The sequence below is a fragment of the Electrophorus electricus genome, chromosome 9 (assembly GCF_041902795.1).
Source record: "Electrophorus electricus isolate QZ-2024a chromosome 9, ASM4190279v1, whole genome shotgun sequence".
Taxonomy (NCBI): domain Eukaryota; kingdom Metazoa; phylum Chordata; class Actinopteri; order Gymnotiformes; family Gymnotidae; genus Electrophorus; species Electrophorus electricus.
The window spans coordinates 23,305,703-23,323,812 of NC_137505.1; the positions used below are offsets into that span (position 1 = coordinate 23,305,703).

General features: G+C 37.2%; 2 protein-coding genes across 9 annotated transcripts; one reads left to right on the forward strand and one right to left on the reverse strand.

Moving 5' to 3' along the window:
- parp9 (poly(ADP-ribose) polymerase family member 9) lies at nucleotides 1-6,864 on the forward strand. Of its 2 annotated transcripts, none has more exons than XM_027010027.3 (9): nucleotides 1-104; nucleotides 2,190-3,120; nucleotides 3,768-3,998; nucleotides 4,223-4,435; nucleotides 4,562-4,622; nucleotides 4,764-5,309; nucleotides 5,404-5,540; nucleotides 5,798-5,954; nucleotides 6,109-6,864. In XM_027010027.3, exons 2-9 carry the CDS (start codon nucleotides 2,227-2,229, stop codon nucleotides 6,393-6,395), a joined length of 2,526 nt encoding a protein of 841 aa, XP_026865828.2. In that variant the 5' UTR covers nucleotides 1-104; nucleotides 2,190-2,226; the 3' UTR covers nucleotides 6,396-6,864. The 2 variants fall into 2 exon arrangements, with proteins under 2 accessions (XP_026865828.2, XP_026865826.2); XM_027010025.3 differs by lacking the exon at nucleotides 1-104 and adding an exon at nucleotides 111-361.
- A 206-nt stretch (nucleotides 6,865-7,070) lies between these two features.
- On the reverse strand, nucleotides 7,071-13,705 carry faima (Fas apoptotic inhibitory molecule a). Of its 7 annotated transcripts, none has more exons than XM_081720479.1 (6): nucleotides 13,363-13,702; nucleotides 12,637-12,785; nucleotides 12,089-12,317; nucleotides 9,505-9,567; nucleotides 9,232-9,281; nucleotides 7,071-8,901 (listed from the first exon to the last, which is right to left on the reverse strand). In XM_081720479.1, exons 2-6 carry the CDS (start codon nucleotides 12,748-12,750, stop codon nucleotides 8,752-8,754), a joined length of 606 nt encoding a protein of 201 aa, XP_081576605.1. In that variant the 5' UTR covers nucleotides 12,751-12,785; nucleotides 13,363-13,702; the 3' UTR covers nucleotides 7,071-8,751. The 7 variants fall into 7 exon arrangements, with proteins under 7 accessions (XP_081576605.1, XP_081576606.1, XP_081576603.1 ...); XM_081720480.1 differs by having other exon boundaries at nucleotides 12,637-12,809; XM_081720477.1 differs by having other exon boundaries at nucleotides 12,906-13,702.
- Between the last annotated feature and the right edge of the window lie 4,405 nt (nucleotides 13,706-18,110).

The window sequence follows — 18,110 nt, forward strand, 5'->3', positions numbered from 1 at the left end:
TTCGGTTTTGCTTTCCCAATACGGTCCCGGGGAGTGGAGAAACAAAACACGGAAGAAGAAACGTATTTTAGGTGCCTGTCCTAAGTCACAGAGGAATATCGAAGGTAAAGTCAGCTCGAATGCATCAAACATAAATTTGCCAGAAGACGTGTAAGCGAAAAAGCATGAACGTCAATTTAAAGAAAAATAAGCAACAATTAATCATTTCGGCCTTGCCCTCAAAACTAATTAATGATTTTGCGTATTAGGCAGTCAAGAGAAGTAGGCTAGGCAAGTTTGAAAACTTTTGCTTTCGATTTTTTTAAAACTACGTAGTCCTGTACGCCGTTTACATGCGTGTGTTTGCTTTTGACACAATCAGGTAAGTTACTTTAACGGTCCACAATTTCTACAAAAATTACCAACAAACGCGACTGCAGCGGCATTTCGGCCTGCGGCCGTATGGTTTTTGAACAGTGCAATTCACAGCTATTGCTTGTATATAAATTTTCGTGGTTTCCTGTATTTTAGACTACTTATATAAACATTTAAGATTTATAATTATGTTGGACCTTTCGCCAAGATCGCTTAACTTTGTAACTTAATATTCAGTGCTTTGTGACTAGAAAAGCGAACCAACACGATGCAAGTGCGTCGGGCTGAAATGTCGCCGGACCTCTCCAGTGAAAGCGTCCTGCACAGCACCCGGTGTCTGTGGCGTCAAATGTTGTGAGATATGTCATATTACTAGGGATTAATACACATGAATGCAGTTAATCAGTAATAAGACTCCGAGAATGGGGGTTTGTTTTAGTTCAAACTAGCTTTCGCGCATTTGACTGCATGCACAAGAGAGGTTACCAAGGTTGATAGCCATAATACCGTTGCTCACTGAAAACCTCAGATTCCCACAGCTTTTGAACACTCTTGCAAGTTTTTATATTTATTGAGAAACATATAGTATCTAAAAGCCATGGGGCTCAAGTAGGACTGCAGTATGAAAAAACAAGAAACAAGTAATGAATGTTTAAAATCCAGTTAATGTGTTTACATGGATAATAGCATTATAAAGGTGAATAGCATTATAAAATGATTAATAAAATCATTTATTTGAGTCACCACAAGTAGCAAAAAAATATTTATGGATGTGATTATTTCTACATGTTTTCTATAAAGAGCTGCTCATATGAGATAAATCAATTTGCTTTGTAGTCCTCAAATTAACCAGTTTTTCTTCATAAACGAGGTCCCACACATGGAGGCAGCCATGTTTAAAATTTATTTACCATAGTACCTCTGAAACATCCAGGGCACTAGGACTCAGTATAATGGCTTCATAATGTGAAGAAGAGTCATTATGAAAAATGACTTATTGCTCCTTCAAGTCAGCACATAAAACCCTCAGAACAACAGATCTCGAACAGGCTATGTTCACGCCAGCCACTGCCATGCATCATGAGTGATTGGATCACTATTGTGAATGGAGTGCAGTGTGTCTCTGTGATCACTCGGACCACTTGTGGAGGTGGTCCAGTACACATCATGCGGCATCTGTAGTGTGAAAGGTAACATGTCCTGCTGCATCATTGACAGCAACAAAGTATTATCCATATCAACTGCGTCGTTAATTCAAAATGCCCAGTGTAAATGGCTGCACATTTTGGTAGGCCCTTGTGATCAGGTCAACCATGATGCATGTTAATGCCAGATGTGAAGAGGGCCTTAAATATCTGCACAGGCTTCTCAGTAATTTAGTCTTGCTGTTTACACCCTCTGCAACTTTTTCTTAAAACTGAGCAGTCCTCATTGGACATAATTATATACATAATTTAGTTTTTAGAATGTAAACCCAACTATACTGTGATAATACCAATTTCTGTTCTATCAATATCACATGACCTTTGAAGTAAAAAGGTTTTTTTACATATTCAGATCTATAATTGGATAAATACAGGGGTATATTCCATTAAGAGTACATAGCAATACCATACCTATTGGAATAAGAATGTGGTAAATGCTCACAGATTTCAGAAACTGTAACACATTGTCAGTGGTAAAAAATAATTGAAAAGACCCAGTTCAAGTACAGCCTTCATGTTGCCACAGATAGGCAATCAATCTTAGTGATAACCGATATCCGTGATGATCAACCAATCTCACTGATGATGGTGAAGGGTTATTACCAGGCTCTTTCCTTTCTTCTTTTAAAGGATCTTGGCTATTGAGGTTTGAAGAAAAGTAGCTGCAATGAATACAAAGGCAAATATTCCCCTCACCAAAGAGGGAATTGAGATTGTGAAAAATAGTCAGCAAGCCTTATGCACTGTTTTAAAAGGGAAATTTGGTTGCACAGCTGTGATCCACAATGTGGATGTGCCCACCACTTCATCCTCTGGCAGTGTCAACCTGACAACCATGTTTGAAATGAAGTACTGTAAACAGGTGGTCAATGGCCTGAAGATATCTGTGTGGAAGGATGATCTTACAGTTCATAAAGCGGATGCTGTGGTCAATGCAGCCAATGAGTACTTAAGTCATGGAGGAGGACTGGCTCTAGCGCTGAGCAAAGCTGGAGGTCCTCAAATCCAACAAATGAGTGACCAAGTCATACATCTTCATGGAAGAGTACCCACAGGTCAAGCTGCTGTTACCCTAGCTGGGAATCTTCCTTGTAAGAGGATCATACATGCAGTTGGACCTTGTGTGTCCCGAAATCCAGCACAGTCGGAACTTGACATGGCAAGACCCTTGCTAGAGAAAGCTATTTGGACCATCTTACAACTATCTGAATATAATAACCTGCAGTCTGTGGCAATCCCTGCACTTAGCTCTGGCCTTTACAATTTTCCACTGCGTTTTTGCGCAGACATCATTGTGAAGACTGTGAAGATGTTTGGTGATATGCGAACCGCACCAGGCAGGAGTCTGGATGTCCGTCTAGTAAATAATGATGATCCTTCAGTTCTGGAGATGCAGAGAGCATGCAGGGAAATCTTGGGGCCTTCTGACCACATGGAGCAATGGGACAAATCAGTACCAAGACAAATCAGTGCCAAAGCACCAACTTCGTCTCCATACCCTAGTCTGGACCTGGGAAACATGACATTGTTCATCAAAACAGGGGCCATCGAGGAAGAGGCAGTAAGTTAAACAGAATAACAATAAAAACACAGTCAACCCTCAATTAGTCTCTTTTAAAAGCACATATATAGAAATGAGCTCTGACTGGCTTTTAAATTCTGGTTTGAACATTTGGTTTCATTTTGTTTAAGCATATATTTCATTTTATGAAATATGCATAAGCATGTTTACAATGTATAGTGATTAATTGAATATTTACGATCAAATTACAATTATCCTTTTAAAATACATGTTAAAGTAAGATGTATTCAAGTTTAAACAATTAAGATTTTAAGTACAAATCTATTATTTCATTACTTAATTTACAACTTCCCTGATGCCCCTTTAAAAACTTAGTCACACCTCTGAAAATGTTGAATTTACCTACCTTCATAAGTCACATTAAATATTTTGAGATTTTGTAGATTTTAACACAAATGAATTCAAACTGGTAGTAATCTTAAATACCTCTACACATTCATACTGCTTTTATTCAAGTTTTATGATTTATCTCACTGTGAAAGAAAACCCACGCCTTGTATTTTTCGTATACTCATATACCAGATTTGTAATATAATATTGCACTGTCTACATTTTTGTATCATATGTTATATAATAGAATAAAACTTAAACTCTGCTATTTGAACACTTTTTTTTCCTGTTAATAGGCAGATGTTATTGTGAACACAGTTGGACGAGACCTCTGCTTATCAGTGGGGCAGATTTCAAACGCTATATTGAACAAAGCTGGCCCCAAGATGCAGGGTGAAATACAAAGGCATAGAATTGGATTTGCTTCTGATGGTGATGTTTTTAAAACTGGCCCCTATATGCTGAGATGTAAGGCAGTGTTCCACACTGTTTGTGCTGAAAAGGGCAGTAGTAGCAGTGCTGATAAGGTCAGATGTCTTCTATGTTGTCCACACCACCTTCCTCAGCTTAATTATGCCAATTTTTATAAGTCATTAACATTGATGTTGCATTTGGAATTAACTTTATAGTTTTTAAAATTATTTTTAACCAACACTATCACTCTGATTGTTTTTTTCTTTAGCAATTTGTAATGATTTGAATCAGTGTCTCGAATCCTAATCCCTCATAACCTGAATCACTGTTTTTGTAGATTCTTCATTCAGTGGTCAAACGATGCCTTTCCATGGCCAGCAAACAATTTTTCTCATCCATATCTTTTCCTGCTATTGGCACTGGCAGTCTTGGCTTTCGGAGTGAAGACGTTTCTAAGATAATGATAAATGCAGTAAAAGAATTTTCTTCTACATATCGGGGAAAGAAAATGGATGTATATTTTGTAATTTTTTCAAAGGACACATTCAGGGTACAAGTGTAACTTCCACTTATAATGCTATTTATTATACTGTGGCATTCAAAATTCATACTGTGAATTCTAAAATGTTAAAAAGTCAGTTTGTTGGGCACTTTTGACCGAATTGATTTATTTCAGGCTTTTGAACAGGAGGTAGCTTTACTTGAGAGTGCCACAATCAGTAGTCCCACTGGCAAAAGTAAGTGCACGCAGTATCCATTTAAAAGGATTTACTTTAAAAAAAAAAAAAAAAAAAAAAAAAAGATCAAATAAATGAATTGCATGTGACAATTGCCTTCATTAATTTGATGCTTTGTCACACCTTTCAATGCTCTGTCAGGCTCAGCATTTGATGACAGTGAGGACAGTGGAAGGACACCTTGCATTGAACTCTTCACTAACTCTCCGGAGGCACTGAGAGAGGCCCAAGCATGGGCAGTCAGAATGCTGCACATGCATTCAACCTCTGCTGAAGTGAAAAACAACCTTATTGTGCACTTTGGCCAAGAGGATCACACAGCTCTGATGAACCTTCAGGCCATATTTAATGTTGTCATCACAGAGTTCTTTAGAAAGGGCAAATGTGGTATTCTCATCATTGGGGGGGCGTCTGTGGCGATCAGTTCTGCTGCAATACATGTGGAGTCTATGCTCTGCCAGGCCCAAGATTATTTTGCTCAGATAGAAGAGGAAGACCTGCTACACTCAGTGGTCCGTTGGGAGGGTCTCCGTGGCTCAGAGGGACCAAGGATCAGTGCTGCTTTGGAGAAGGCTTACCTTGCATGTGCTGACACTGTTTCAGTGAATGGCAAAACTTTCAAGCTTGACTTGGGCCTTGGCCAAGCGAAGAATGAACAAGGGCAGTATGAACAGTTCAGCAGGATGTGTAAGTTCTAAGAACTGAACTGTATTTTATATGTCACTGTGTAATGCTCTTATATCTGAAAAGTTAGTCTATGACTTTTTCTTTTGTACATTAGGTTTTTACAGTCTCTATTCCAAGATGCCCAAGTTACCCAGCCAGTCATATTATGAGCGGACCCCCATAGACTTATCTGATTCAGCAGATAAAGAAAGGCAAAGGAAATATGCTAAATGTGGACTGAAAATTGTGAAGGTAATTTATGGTGTAAAGAAAATACAGGGGTTTTTTTACATGTTGTCTTTTTGTCCTTTGGGTAAGAACTTACTATATGATCATCACTTGCTTTCTTCATTCATGTACTACAAGCACTGTATTATAAAGTAGAGCTACTGTTAAAAGTGTTTTACTCCATTTTCATTGCTTGCTACAATTGCACTGTGTTGTACCCCCTGAGAGGTTTCTGTCTGATAAAAGCATTTCATGGAATGTGGTTCTGTTGGATGTTTCAGGTGGAGAAAATGGAGAACTACGCCCTGAAGCAGCTCTTCGAGTTGAACAGGGAACGAGTGATGGGTAAACCCCAGTGGCTGTACCAGTGTGTGAGGGCACAGTTTTGTGACCAGATCTGCAGGGTGGGCTTCCAGAGGGAATACGCACCACCTGAAGGTACGGCCCATGACCACAGCTGGGTCTGATGTACTTCCCTGGATTTACTACTCCTATGGCTCATATCGATTAAGCATCAAAGATGAACCAGAGTTAAAATGTTACTTTGTCACTGGTGATAGCCACTCATCACTAATTGCTCTTTCCCCTCCAGAGCAAGGCTATGGAGCAGGAATCTACTTCACTACCGAAATGAAGCGAGCTCTAGAGCTGTGGGAAGACAGGAGCGAGGAGTTTATCTATATCATTGAGGCTCAAGTGCTCACTGGGAAAAGCATTAAAGGTTCACCAGAATTGATTGTGCCCCCTCCAACTGGATCTGACCCACTGGATTGTTACAACAGTGTAACCAGTGATTTGAAAGATATCTATGTCATCTTCCATAGCCAGCAGGCCCTTCCACAGTTTCTCATTACATGCACCAAAATCTTAACTGTTTAGCTTGTGGCCATGTGTTTCATTTTACACGTAGTAATTATTGATTAAAAAAAAACTAGTAAATACACCCCCCCACCCCAACTTAATAACCAGATACTGTTTAGTCAGTGATGTTATTGACAGTCTATTTCAATAGTTACATTTGAGGTTTCACCAGTCACTTGGGGGGGAAGGGGGGAGCCGAAACAGGAAACAGGTGACTGACTTTAAACTCAAGCGCTGGGTTAGTGCTAGTTTACATAAATAAATAACTAAAAGTAGTTGTGTTTCATATCTTATTATGAGTTATGGGATTATAGTTTAAACTGTAATACTGATAATGACGTTTTAGTAGTTTATAGTTGGATTCTCAATGCAAACAGCTGAGGGTTGTGGTTGTATAGTGGCTATAATGTTTTAAGTGTGTGGTGTACTCCAGTCTGTCCCTTGATCAGACCAATAAACTAACATATTTTAGCAGTGTCATGTGTAACTCATCTGCTCTTTCAGATTTTTCTTGACATGGTCTTAAGAACATGAACATGCATGAACTGACCTCCTAGCAATCAAATAATACCATGACTTCACAAAACCATTGGACAGCTATGAATTTAAACAAATGTGTCTGCCAAAAATGTGCAACAGATAGGATGAAAGGATGAAGCATTTTCCCCTCCCGAGCCAATCAAATGCTCTAAATGAAATTTGACATATTGGTTTAATTTAGTAATACATATACAACATTGGTTATCATGCCTAACGCTTAACAATTAAAAAAAAAAAAAATCATGTAATATACTGTAAATTATACTTTAAACATTTACTGTAAATGATTCAAAATGCAAATATAAATGACAAAGGGGTTTTCTACAATAAAAGAAATACAGAGGTACAATATTGACATCAACTTTATGAACTCCGGAAGTAAATTGTACCTGCAAGAAGAATTACATTAAATATTTCATCACATTTTTGCTTCCATCAGGAAAACCATTTGAAAGTCTTACAGTTGCTATAATGCATATTTGGAAAGAAAGAAATTTAATTACTATATCCATATATCGACTGAGCCATTTTCTTCTTGACTAATTTGGCACAGACAGGCCCACAACAACGTCTTATTGCTGGCATCTTAGCAGACATAGCATCCTTTAACCCAGTGGAAGATTTACTACATTTCTGCCACAATCTGTCATATCAATAGTTGGGCATGAATCATAAGTCATAAATTAGAAACCAGTGCTTAAGGAAAGATTTGCAGACTGCCAAAAACTAAATGCGGAAAACATAAAATGTAAAAAGATACTTTGCCTTTATAATGCTTTGAAGGAGGAACAAAGTGCCTACAAGGAAGGAAAAGTGCACTTTCATAGGAACATTATTGCCGTAATCCCACATCCTAAGATGCTGGCTGGTGGATCTGTAGCAAAACAATACTTCAGGATGCATGTCAAAGGAATGTTCTACATTTCACGTTTCTTTTCAGTTCTGAAGATGATGAATAAGTGTCTAAGTGTTACAGGCGGGGCCCATTTGTAAAGTCCATCCATGTAAGCATCAATGTTTACCACTGTGTTTTGTTTTTTTTTCCTAAATGTTTGAGTTCAAACTGGAAGTGAAACAGCTCAGGTTATCTTAAGACATTGCTGCCATTTTAAACATGCCCAACCTGCAGCTCATTGTGAAGGCAACGTTCAATAGGCTTTTTTTTTTTTCCAACATGGCCAAAAGGGAAACAAAGTATACAAGGTGTTCTGTAATGGTAACAGAATGACAGGTCATTGTCCAGTGTAAATTCAGACAAAAATGCAATGTTTGACATGAATAAAATATATCCCTTCATTACTTTATATGCCTTTTATATTATATCTGATACCATATTATATCTACAACTACTTTTTCATTGATGGTGAGCTTAGACACATTAAACAATGTGTACATTGGAATAAGATGATGAAGACTATAGTTATGAGCTTCATGTGCACTGTGAAATATTAGCCCAAGCATGAGGAAGGTTGAATGTTTCACAGAAAGTTAACACTGACCTGTTCATTCTGATGTTATAGGTTCAATGGCAACTCCCTATATAGTGGCTCTGTGATAACCCTGGTAACCACAATCCATGTCATTTAGGTGCCCCATTGCTAAACCATGATATCACACACACACACACACACACACACACACACACACACACCTCTAATCTGCATACTCTTCATTCACACATGCACACACACACATGCAAGCACACACACTATGTTAGTGGCTAGAACTTTCACATTCAGGCTGATTTAAGACCAGATCTCTTCCTATGAATTCTGATCTTAACCAGTAGAACGGCAGCCACAAGACTGACCTAGGAACAGCCCAAACTTGAGTCTCATTCTGTGGCCTCTGGCATTTCGGTGCCATCCACCAGCAGGGTGTGGATAATGCCTTCCCTTCTCCGACCACTGCTCACAGCCCTAATGCAGCAGTCATGATCACCCAGGGTGAAGTGCGTCTCCGTGCCGTCCTCCACAAACTCCCCCTGGCAAGATCGGTACATGTGACTCAATACATTTTGCCTCACGACTGTCAGGAGTGTCCGATACTAATAGTGACCTAATTATGAATACTTTCTTGGAAAATGTCTTAAAAGTGTTACTGACTGGTTTTTGACAGCTTGTGATAATAGGATGTCAGAATGTGTCTAATTAGGGTCTTTTTTGTTTAAATTAAGCTTTTTATAAAACTTCCCACCCATTACCTGCCTATACCCAATCACAGAACCAAAGGCAGTAGATAAAACTAATTTCATAGATGCTAAAACTTAATTTTATCATCATCATTTTATATAAAACCACCTCTGGCTACTTACAGCTGTCTCCATTTTCTGTCCATTACACCAAATGTCCATGGTATCTTTCTCTGTTCAGAGAGAACATATCTTATGAAACAAGAAAGGTTGAATAAGTGCTCATAAGAATAAGAGCAATAAAATATAACCACTCACAAGATCAAGTTGTAATGCTTTAACTAGACAAACAACATTGGCCTAGTTTCACTTTTAGTACAAATTTACAAGTTCTCTTTTGCTTTCGTCTCACAACTGTACTGGAATCCAGTAATTCTGTCAACCTTGTGTATTCACCTCTTTTCACAGGAGACCTGGTTTTGACCAAAGGGCAGATGTTAGCTGAATGCTTTATATACACTGTAATAAAAGATGTAGAGATATCCAAAATTGCAGTGACATACAAATCCTCAAGTATTCCATCCAGAAAACCTTCATGAGAGATGACTGTGGATCAAGTTTTGATATTCACTGACAAAAGCAGGGAGTTGGCAGTTAGCATTTGGTCTTTCAGTAATTCAAGGATTTTAGACCTTTTGATAGTCCAGACTCCTCTGGAGAAGTCAATTCCAAATCATTTGGAATGTTGACAACTTTCATATGATTTAAAGGAAATTATTATGAAAAATACACTTTTCAGTGTTTGGGTATCAGAAGCGCCTAATGATCCACAAACAAATAAGACAACTCAGTCAGTCTCTTATGGGCTGCCTACTTCAGAAAACATGGATAAAAACAAAACAAAACATGTCATTTGGATTTAACTGCCTCTCCTTAAAGAGATCATAACCTCCAGAATGGGGAGGTTCTCCATGACCCATGTGACAAGTCAACAGCTGTCAGTCAGTGCTTCTTCATCTTTAACTTCTCTGAGCAAATAACCGATTGAAATTATTGGTACACTATGGATACAACTACAGCACAAGTGTATCTAATAAATTAGCAACTCAGTGTATAGTTGTTAGGAAAGGTTTTTGACCTTTTTGTAATTGTCTGGATTCTGCATGAATAGCTCCCAAATATAAGCTTCAAGCAATTCAAATATGAAATAAATAGTTTTATTTAACTAACAACACACACATCCTCACTGAACAAATGTTTTAATCAATCAAGGATCATTGAAAGTAAAAATAATATAAGGCTCCTAATAATCACTTACTGATAAGAAAGTATCTGAAAACCATCACTTACTGATGAGAGTATCTGGAAACCACCTCACCAAGAGCAGCCTGTTCCAGGTTGGCTGTAAACCACACCTATTCTTTTAATGTTTTGCCTACCATCCTATCAAACAGCACCCCCTAGACAGCTAAAGTGCCTACACAGACCGACTGGATATGTGGCTTCATCCTGACATAGGTTTATGCAGCTATAGTTAGTTACAGAGCTTGACTGAGCTCAGTTTAAACTGCCTGAGTAACCACTGCAAATGAGAAAGGGGAGCAGAACAGAGAGTGAGCCAGCATGAGTAGTGATAAAACAAGAGAAAGCAGGAGAGAGGATAAGAGTGAGGAAGGGAGGAGTGGTCATCCCATTTAGACACTAGTAACATCAACTGTAATGTTTAAGCAGGTTAAAGGATTAGTGGACATGTCAGGTTAAGCTTTTAGTCTTGTATGCCATCATGGCATTGCATTTGACCAGAGTGAGGAGGGGTAAAGAAGGGTGAGCCACGTGTGTTTCTAGAACATGCAGAGAGTGAGGAGAGGTAATGAAAGGTGACCCATGTGTTTCCAGAAATTGCATTGTAGTGTCAACACTTACTGAATCTAATCAAGCCAGCAGGGGTGTGACTGGGTTCAAAAAGCAGTTGTAATAAATCACTAGGAATGAAAAAGCTACTAAAATAAGTAAATAACAACTGTTTATAACATTATCCATAAAATAGATGGCTTTTGCATAACATACTTTTAATATTTCTTTCCCATATCCTGCTGCTACTACTTTATACTATTCTTTTGACTATTTTTGTAGACTGCTTCCATTGGTATTTTTCATATTTTCTGCAGGAAAGAAAATCAAAGCTCATCATTTGCTCATGATAAAGCCTTCTGTGATAAAAGTATTGCAAAGGGAGACATATTGGGAGACATTACTTTAAGTGGTCCTTTTTAGAGTAAACAGTCAACAGACTCTCTGTAACATCAATGTAGTAGCAGTAAAGCATTTGAATACATTCTGTAGATTAATCAACAAACCTTTAGTTAACTGTTTAAATAAAATTTGTTTATAATCTAACAAATTTGGTTGTTTTCACTTTACTTGGAATGTCGAAGTTCATATCTGTAGACATTAACCTGAGAAATCACTGAACATGTAACAAGTATAATGCATACCATTTTAATATACTCAACAAAATGTTATAGATATGCTGTGGGTAACATTCTGTAACTGGATTTTGGTTAGGGATAGGATTAAGGCCAGGGTGAGGATTAGCTTTAGGGTTAGGTTAATCTTGGGGTTATGATTAGAATAAGGGTTAGAATTAGGTTTTGGGTTGATATTAAGGTTAGTTGGGTAGTGTGACATCTGATTTGTGGTGTCTGACCCTTGAACTATTCCACTTGTAAGTAAACTTGACTGTGACTGTATCCAAACTCTTGACTGATTCATTCATGATAATGTTACAGATACTCTGTTTAATAATCATCTCTAAAGGACCATTCAAAATAGTGTTGCCAACCACATGACCTATAATATCACTTTATCTGTAGTATAAATGCAAGGTACAGTTGTAAGTTGTTCAGCAATTGGTGAAACCACAAAGTGTAACAATCTTGGTACTTAAGTCCTATGCAGAAGGAGAGAACTGAACACGAGTCATTGTCGACTACTAGAACACAGGTTTCATACATTTATGATGTCGGGTTCATGATCTTACCCAAGACCACTCTGCAGTCAATGCCATCAAGGTTGAGGAGCCAGGTGCTCGTCACCTTAGAGCGGTTTTCCATATACTTCTTCAAGCTCTTGCCATTGATCTCCAGAGTGTACTCATATGCAAAGCCACTCACTGCATCAATGTTAATGCTGGCCTTCGTGTCTGTACTTCCCACATTAAAGGTCTCCTTGCCAACCAATTTGAACATCCAATCTCTTCTCAGGATTTCCTTACAGAAAAATCATAAAATTAAGAGAGAGTGTAGCATGGCATATATTTATATTACACTTTATAGGATCATCCTTCAATAACACCAGTTAATTAAAACAGTTACAACTGTTTTTCATTCAATTATCAATCGATTAGGAAGTAAACATATGTATCTAACATTCTAAAAATAAAATAAAATTAATCAATTTAAAAAACGTCCCTTCGACATTCACAAACTACCAAATTCTGAAAAAAAAAAAACGTTGTTTAGACGTGATAAATGATATAATACATCACTTGATGTTTTGAGAGACGGACAGGCAGGCAGATATCCTCACCTTGCCGTCTACATAGATCACCCGTTTCCCCGTGGTTGTTCCATGTTCAAATTCAATTCTGTGGACGCCGTCGCTCAGCGCTACCTCCCACACACCGACTAGGTCAGCGGACATCGCCCTGTGCCGAAATCACCGCCGACCCGCCTCCGCTTAGGGCACAACACAGGGCTTTCCTTAATTAGCGAGATAGCTTTGGGTTGTTAACTAATCAAAGTGTCATTTAACTTTTAGCAACGGCCTTCAAACATTTACAGTAGCTAGATAATTACCGGTAACAGCGAATATGTATTATACACCAGCTCGGCGTTTAAGTTAGACAAGAATGAGTTGAGCTGGCGTGTCTTCGGTTAAGATGGCTGACTAACGCCAGCTTGTACCTGTCTACTTAGCTAGCACGGCCATTTCTGTACATCCAGCTAGCTGGCCTGGTTAGCGTTAACTAACATCATCTATCGTAAGTGTAAATGGCTAAAATGCTTGTGTAATCGAAGCGAGGTCAATCTTAAACTCCCGTGAGAAAGCTAGCTAGCTACCTAATTTCTTTGTTGTCTTGCAGTGTGCAGCTTCTCTGAATGTGTGTATATATATATATCTCTCTATCTGAGGTAACGCTAACTGCTCGCTTCCTAGCTAGGGTTAGCTAGTTTAAGATAACGATTATGATGGTATGGCATAGCCAACGAGCTTAGCAGAAGTTGCTAGCTAGCTAACCAACTAGCTACCTACCTAAGTATAGCACCGAATGTAAAATACTGCACAATGGATTCAAACCTAACAGTTCCTTTCTGTAAGTTAGCTAGCATCAGTTTCTCCAGTAATCGTATGTCGCCGTAGATCAGTATTGGGTTAGCTAACGTTAGCTAGCTGTTAGCTCACAAAGCCCTATTTCTTTCTTAACAACACCTGTTACCATAGCAACAGCTATCGCTTTTGATTAAAGTCCACCCTTGAAGGTGAATTATCGCCACCTGGCGATGGCCAGATGAAGTTTCATGAAGCTTTTAGGCCTGATTGTGTCGGTAAAAGATTCGAAGCATTGTAAATACACTAAAGAAAATGTTTTCTTATTGTTTTTACAGATAAAACATATGCTACCTCATGTTGGTTGCTGTATGAGTTAAGCTTTATGATAAAATCTTGAAGGGCAGATTCCTGTAAAATAACCCCAAAAACGATACACATTCCTAGAATAAAAGGAAATATATCCAAATGTTTCCTGGCAATGTATTTATTAAGACAAAATGAATGGCTTAATAAAACTGTTTGTAGATTTTTATAGAGATTGTGCCTATTATTCCAAACAAATTAGTTGGTTGCCAGCTCATGCCCTGTGTTGCCAGGATAAATTCTGCCCAGCTGAATTGAAATAAGCAGTTTAGAAGATGAACAAATGAAAACATGCTTTGTAGATCATGAGCAAATCAGTGAAAACTCTGAAAAAGGCAGTAAGGCTTTATGCTGACATGGGGATAATGCAACATATTAAAAAATGTCACGGATGTTAGTGAACACTACTGCTTTCCCTTCACTGGCTTCCAGTAGCTGATCACAATCAGATTGAAAACCCAGACAAAGCCAGAAATGAGCCAGCCTGATCTGTGCCTCCAGTGCTTCGAGTTTTAAGTACAGTTAAGCTTGATGCATCATCCTTTAATTAAAAAAAACAAAACAAGTGACAGAACACAGTGGAACCAAACATCTGTTTTGTACAAAGATTAGGTCAACCTGATTACAAGATTAACATGTACTCAATGATTGTATGAGGGAAAAAAAAGGTCTGGTTATAAATATATGTAAATTAGTCAAATAAAAATATTTTAAGTATCTTAAAAATATCTAGATACAATATAAATATTTAAAGTTTCTTAAATATATCTTAAAACCATATACCTAGAGTAGCATTTCCCAGCCCTGGCACTTTGCAGGCAAGTGACAAACTTCCTGACAAGACAACTGATGTATTGCAGAAAAACACAGGTTAATCTTCAATTTGCCTGTATACTAAACAGACGTTTGATTCCAGAAGTCTGCAGCCTTGTTATGCATTTCATTAATCTGGACTTTCTTTATCTGAAGCTTATCAGAGGTCTGCATTTCTTGGTTGTGCATTCTTTGCAGTTGTCATTGTCACATCTCTGCCTAGTTCTTATATTTTTTCATCTGTTTATTCTTATGCTAAAAGTGGACCACACTGTAGGCTCTAATGTTTCAGTTTCACAATGGCCTGCTACATTGGTATGGGCATTTCTTTAGTCCTATTATTGTCTAAAGTGTTGATAGTAAGGCATGCATACCTGCATTATCTTGGGATATGAGAGCTGAATGCAAAGACCAACAACAGTGTGTATGAAAGAATTCACATCTTTCTTCTCACCTCAATTGAATTCAGGCAGTACCAATGTATTATATACAAGTAATATTGATAAGACTGGTGTTACCTTCAGGAATGACAAAGGCAAAAATAATAAACAAATCCCACACTTAAGAACCAAAAACACACTAACTAGATTATCTTAAACAAAAGACAAAACTCCCTGCCATAAACACCACAGTCCCAAAAAATGGGAGCATCTCCCTATTATCAGTGCACATCCACAATAACACACCATGAACAAACAAGCTGAAGGTGTAATTCAGATACAAAGCAAAACACAGTGTGAACATTCTAAAGAGGTATCAGTATTGTGTTACTGTGACTGAAAATGATCATCAGGTATCTGAGGGCTGTATATATGAAATGGAACACCATAAATGCCATGTCATGGAGGTTTATTACTTGGCACAATATTTCATGGGAAATGTTTATGACTAATATCCACAAGTAGAGTTGTGTAAACAAAGCTTGAAGTAGCCTCAAAATAGTTGTAAGGTTAATAAAATTTGATCCACAAAATAGCCAGAGACAGGAACTTTAAAATTATCAAAGGATGTTGTTGACTATTTAAATTGTTGAATGCCTAAAATCTGTTTAAAATGTAAAGTATGTTTAACTTAAACATTGAATATTATTATTCTAATTCTTTCCACATTATGCTATTCTTTACCATGGGGGGAAAAAAAAACAAAAACAAACAAACAAAAAAAACACTCAGATATGTAGAACAATACCCAGTGCAGAAATCTTTATCTTAGATTGACATTCTAGGGCAACATCTCACATGAACAATCAAAATATCTCTATGTAAATGACTATATACATACAATTAACAGATTTTCTACTTAAAAGACCTTTTAAAATATGTTTCCATACATCTGTGTTGATACATTAAAAAAAATAAATAAATCACACTGACTCAGCATAAAGCTAAAGAAGTGTTGGCTGGAGAATAAGACAGGTGAATAAGGAGCACGAGGATTGATATGATTCCAGGCATGTACTGCATTTATAACAATCTCAGACGTGAGCTAATAGACTTTGCAAGGCTAGGCTAATAGGCCTAGCTATGCTGGTTATGCAAAGATCAAAGACTGCTATTTTCTTTACTATAGCCAAAGGCTTGATAGGGGCCTGTGGTGCTTCTTCAGTTTTAATTGTTGTCTATTCCTGTCCTATAAAGATCAATTTTTGCTCTGAAGCTGTACTCTATTTCTCTTTTAATGGCTTACTCACAAAAATTGTACAACACCCCCACCCCTTGCACATGGCTTTAACATTTTAAAAGGTGGTGGTTTTTTTTGGTTTTTTTTGTTAATTTTTTTTAAAGATTTTGGGTTAACTTGATGTTGACAAGAACAATGGACTGACAGGTCGCAAGCATTTGGAGACGGTGTGGGGGGAAGTATAGGGCTCCATGTCGACTGTGTCCTGGAGAAAAATCCATTAGCACTTGAGAGGAAGAATCTTCAGAGAGGATCTGTGGAGAAATGTCCTCATTATGACTGTTGAAACAATACTACACTTCTCTGATAACTTGCTCTTCTGTTACTGATATCTTTATGGAATATGTCAGATTAAAATTTTCTGGACATACAGCTAGCACAAACTTTTACAGCACATTTTTGTAATATTAACTCCCCCAGAATCAAACAGCTTTTTAAAGAAAACCTCACTGTCATTCTGAAGCAGTCCACATCCCCGCCCCCTCCCCATTTCAAGAGCAGTGCAGTGGCTTTCTGATAATAGCTCTTCAAACACATGTCGCCGGATGCCAAGGGAAGGCCTTGTCAGAGGAGAATCTCTTGGTACTCAGATAGCGAGATGGTGCACAGACAGCTTGTCTAGACTAGATGCAATGCCTCCAGGTAAGAGCAGCAGACCAGCATGCTTCACCGCTGAATGCTAATCATTATAATGCGGGCAAGGAGGTTGTACTTGTCAACTCCAGGTGGTGCCTGCATCGACAGGCCAAAAATACTGAAACAAAGCCACAAGAAGCATTGTTTATAAATGTAAAAGGAAATAAACACAGTGCTATATTTCAAAAGAGAATGGTAAAAGTAATTATTTTTTCAATGTAATTACTTATTAATTACATTTTTGTCTTGATGACTTTGGTCCTCCATACTAAAAAGCAAATATATAATCAGGTTTATATTGATTATTTTAAAACATGTAATGTTTTATCATGATTATGGTGCACATACAGTAACACAGTAGCACAGTGTTTTCTTATACTGTGCATTTCATATTGAGAAGGTTTAATGCCACACATACATTTTTATTTATATATGAGGCATGTATCTTTAACATAGACGATATATGTAAATAAAGTATGTATGTGTGTATGTGTGTGTATGTATGCCTCATATGTAAATAAAGTATGTATGTATGTCTATAAATTATCATAAATTGAGTTTGAAATGATTATGCTGGTTCTATAACACTTGTATTTTTCAGTACTGTATATAGTATATTTTTATAGATTTTTCACATTTTTATTTTGCATGTGAACATTGTGAGCCAAACTTTTAACTTATTATTTTTATGAGGGATAAAATTAAGTACATGATCCAAGGTAACATTCAACAGTTTCTTGTCTCATATAAGAATGAAAAACATATTTTTGCTTACCAGTTTCAGCTCATTAGATTTAACTTTATTATGATGGAAATCTTGTGTCACAAAATTATTATTGCCAGCAAGGGATGGAGTTAGTCAGTTTAGAGACTGGAAATCAAATGTTATTTCTATGATCTGTTATATTTATGCTTTGGACTCATAAATATAGTTTATTTTGATTGATCAGAAATGTGTCAAACTTTTTTGATTGATCAGAAATGTGTCCCTTTTGACACTTTCATTATAGTTCAGTTAAGAGAATTTATTCTTTAAAATTGTAATGAACATGGAAAAAACCTCAAAGCATTTTCAGGAATAACTGTTAACTTTACTCATGTTTGAAATTCCTGCATCTAGCCAAGGATAATCACACTCCAGGACATTTTGCATAATATTCTTTTTTTTTAATATTTAAAAAATGTTTTGTTAAACATAAAATACATGTTTTCCATGTAAACAAAATATAAATAAAGGA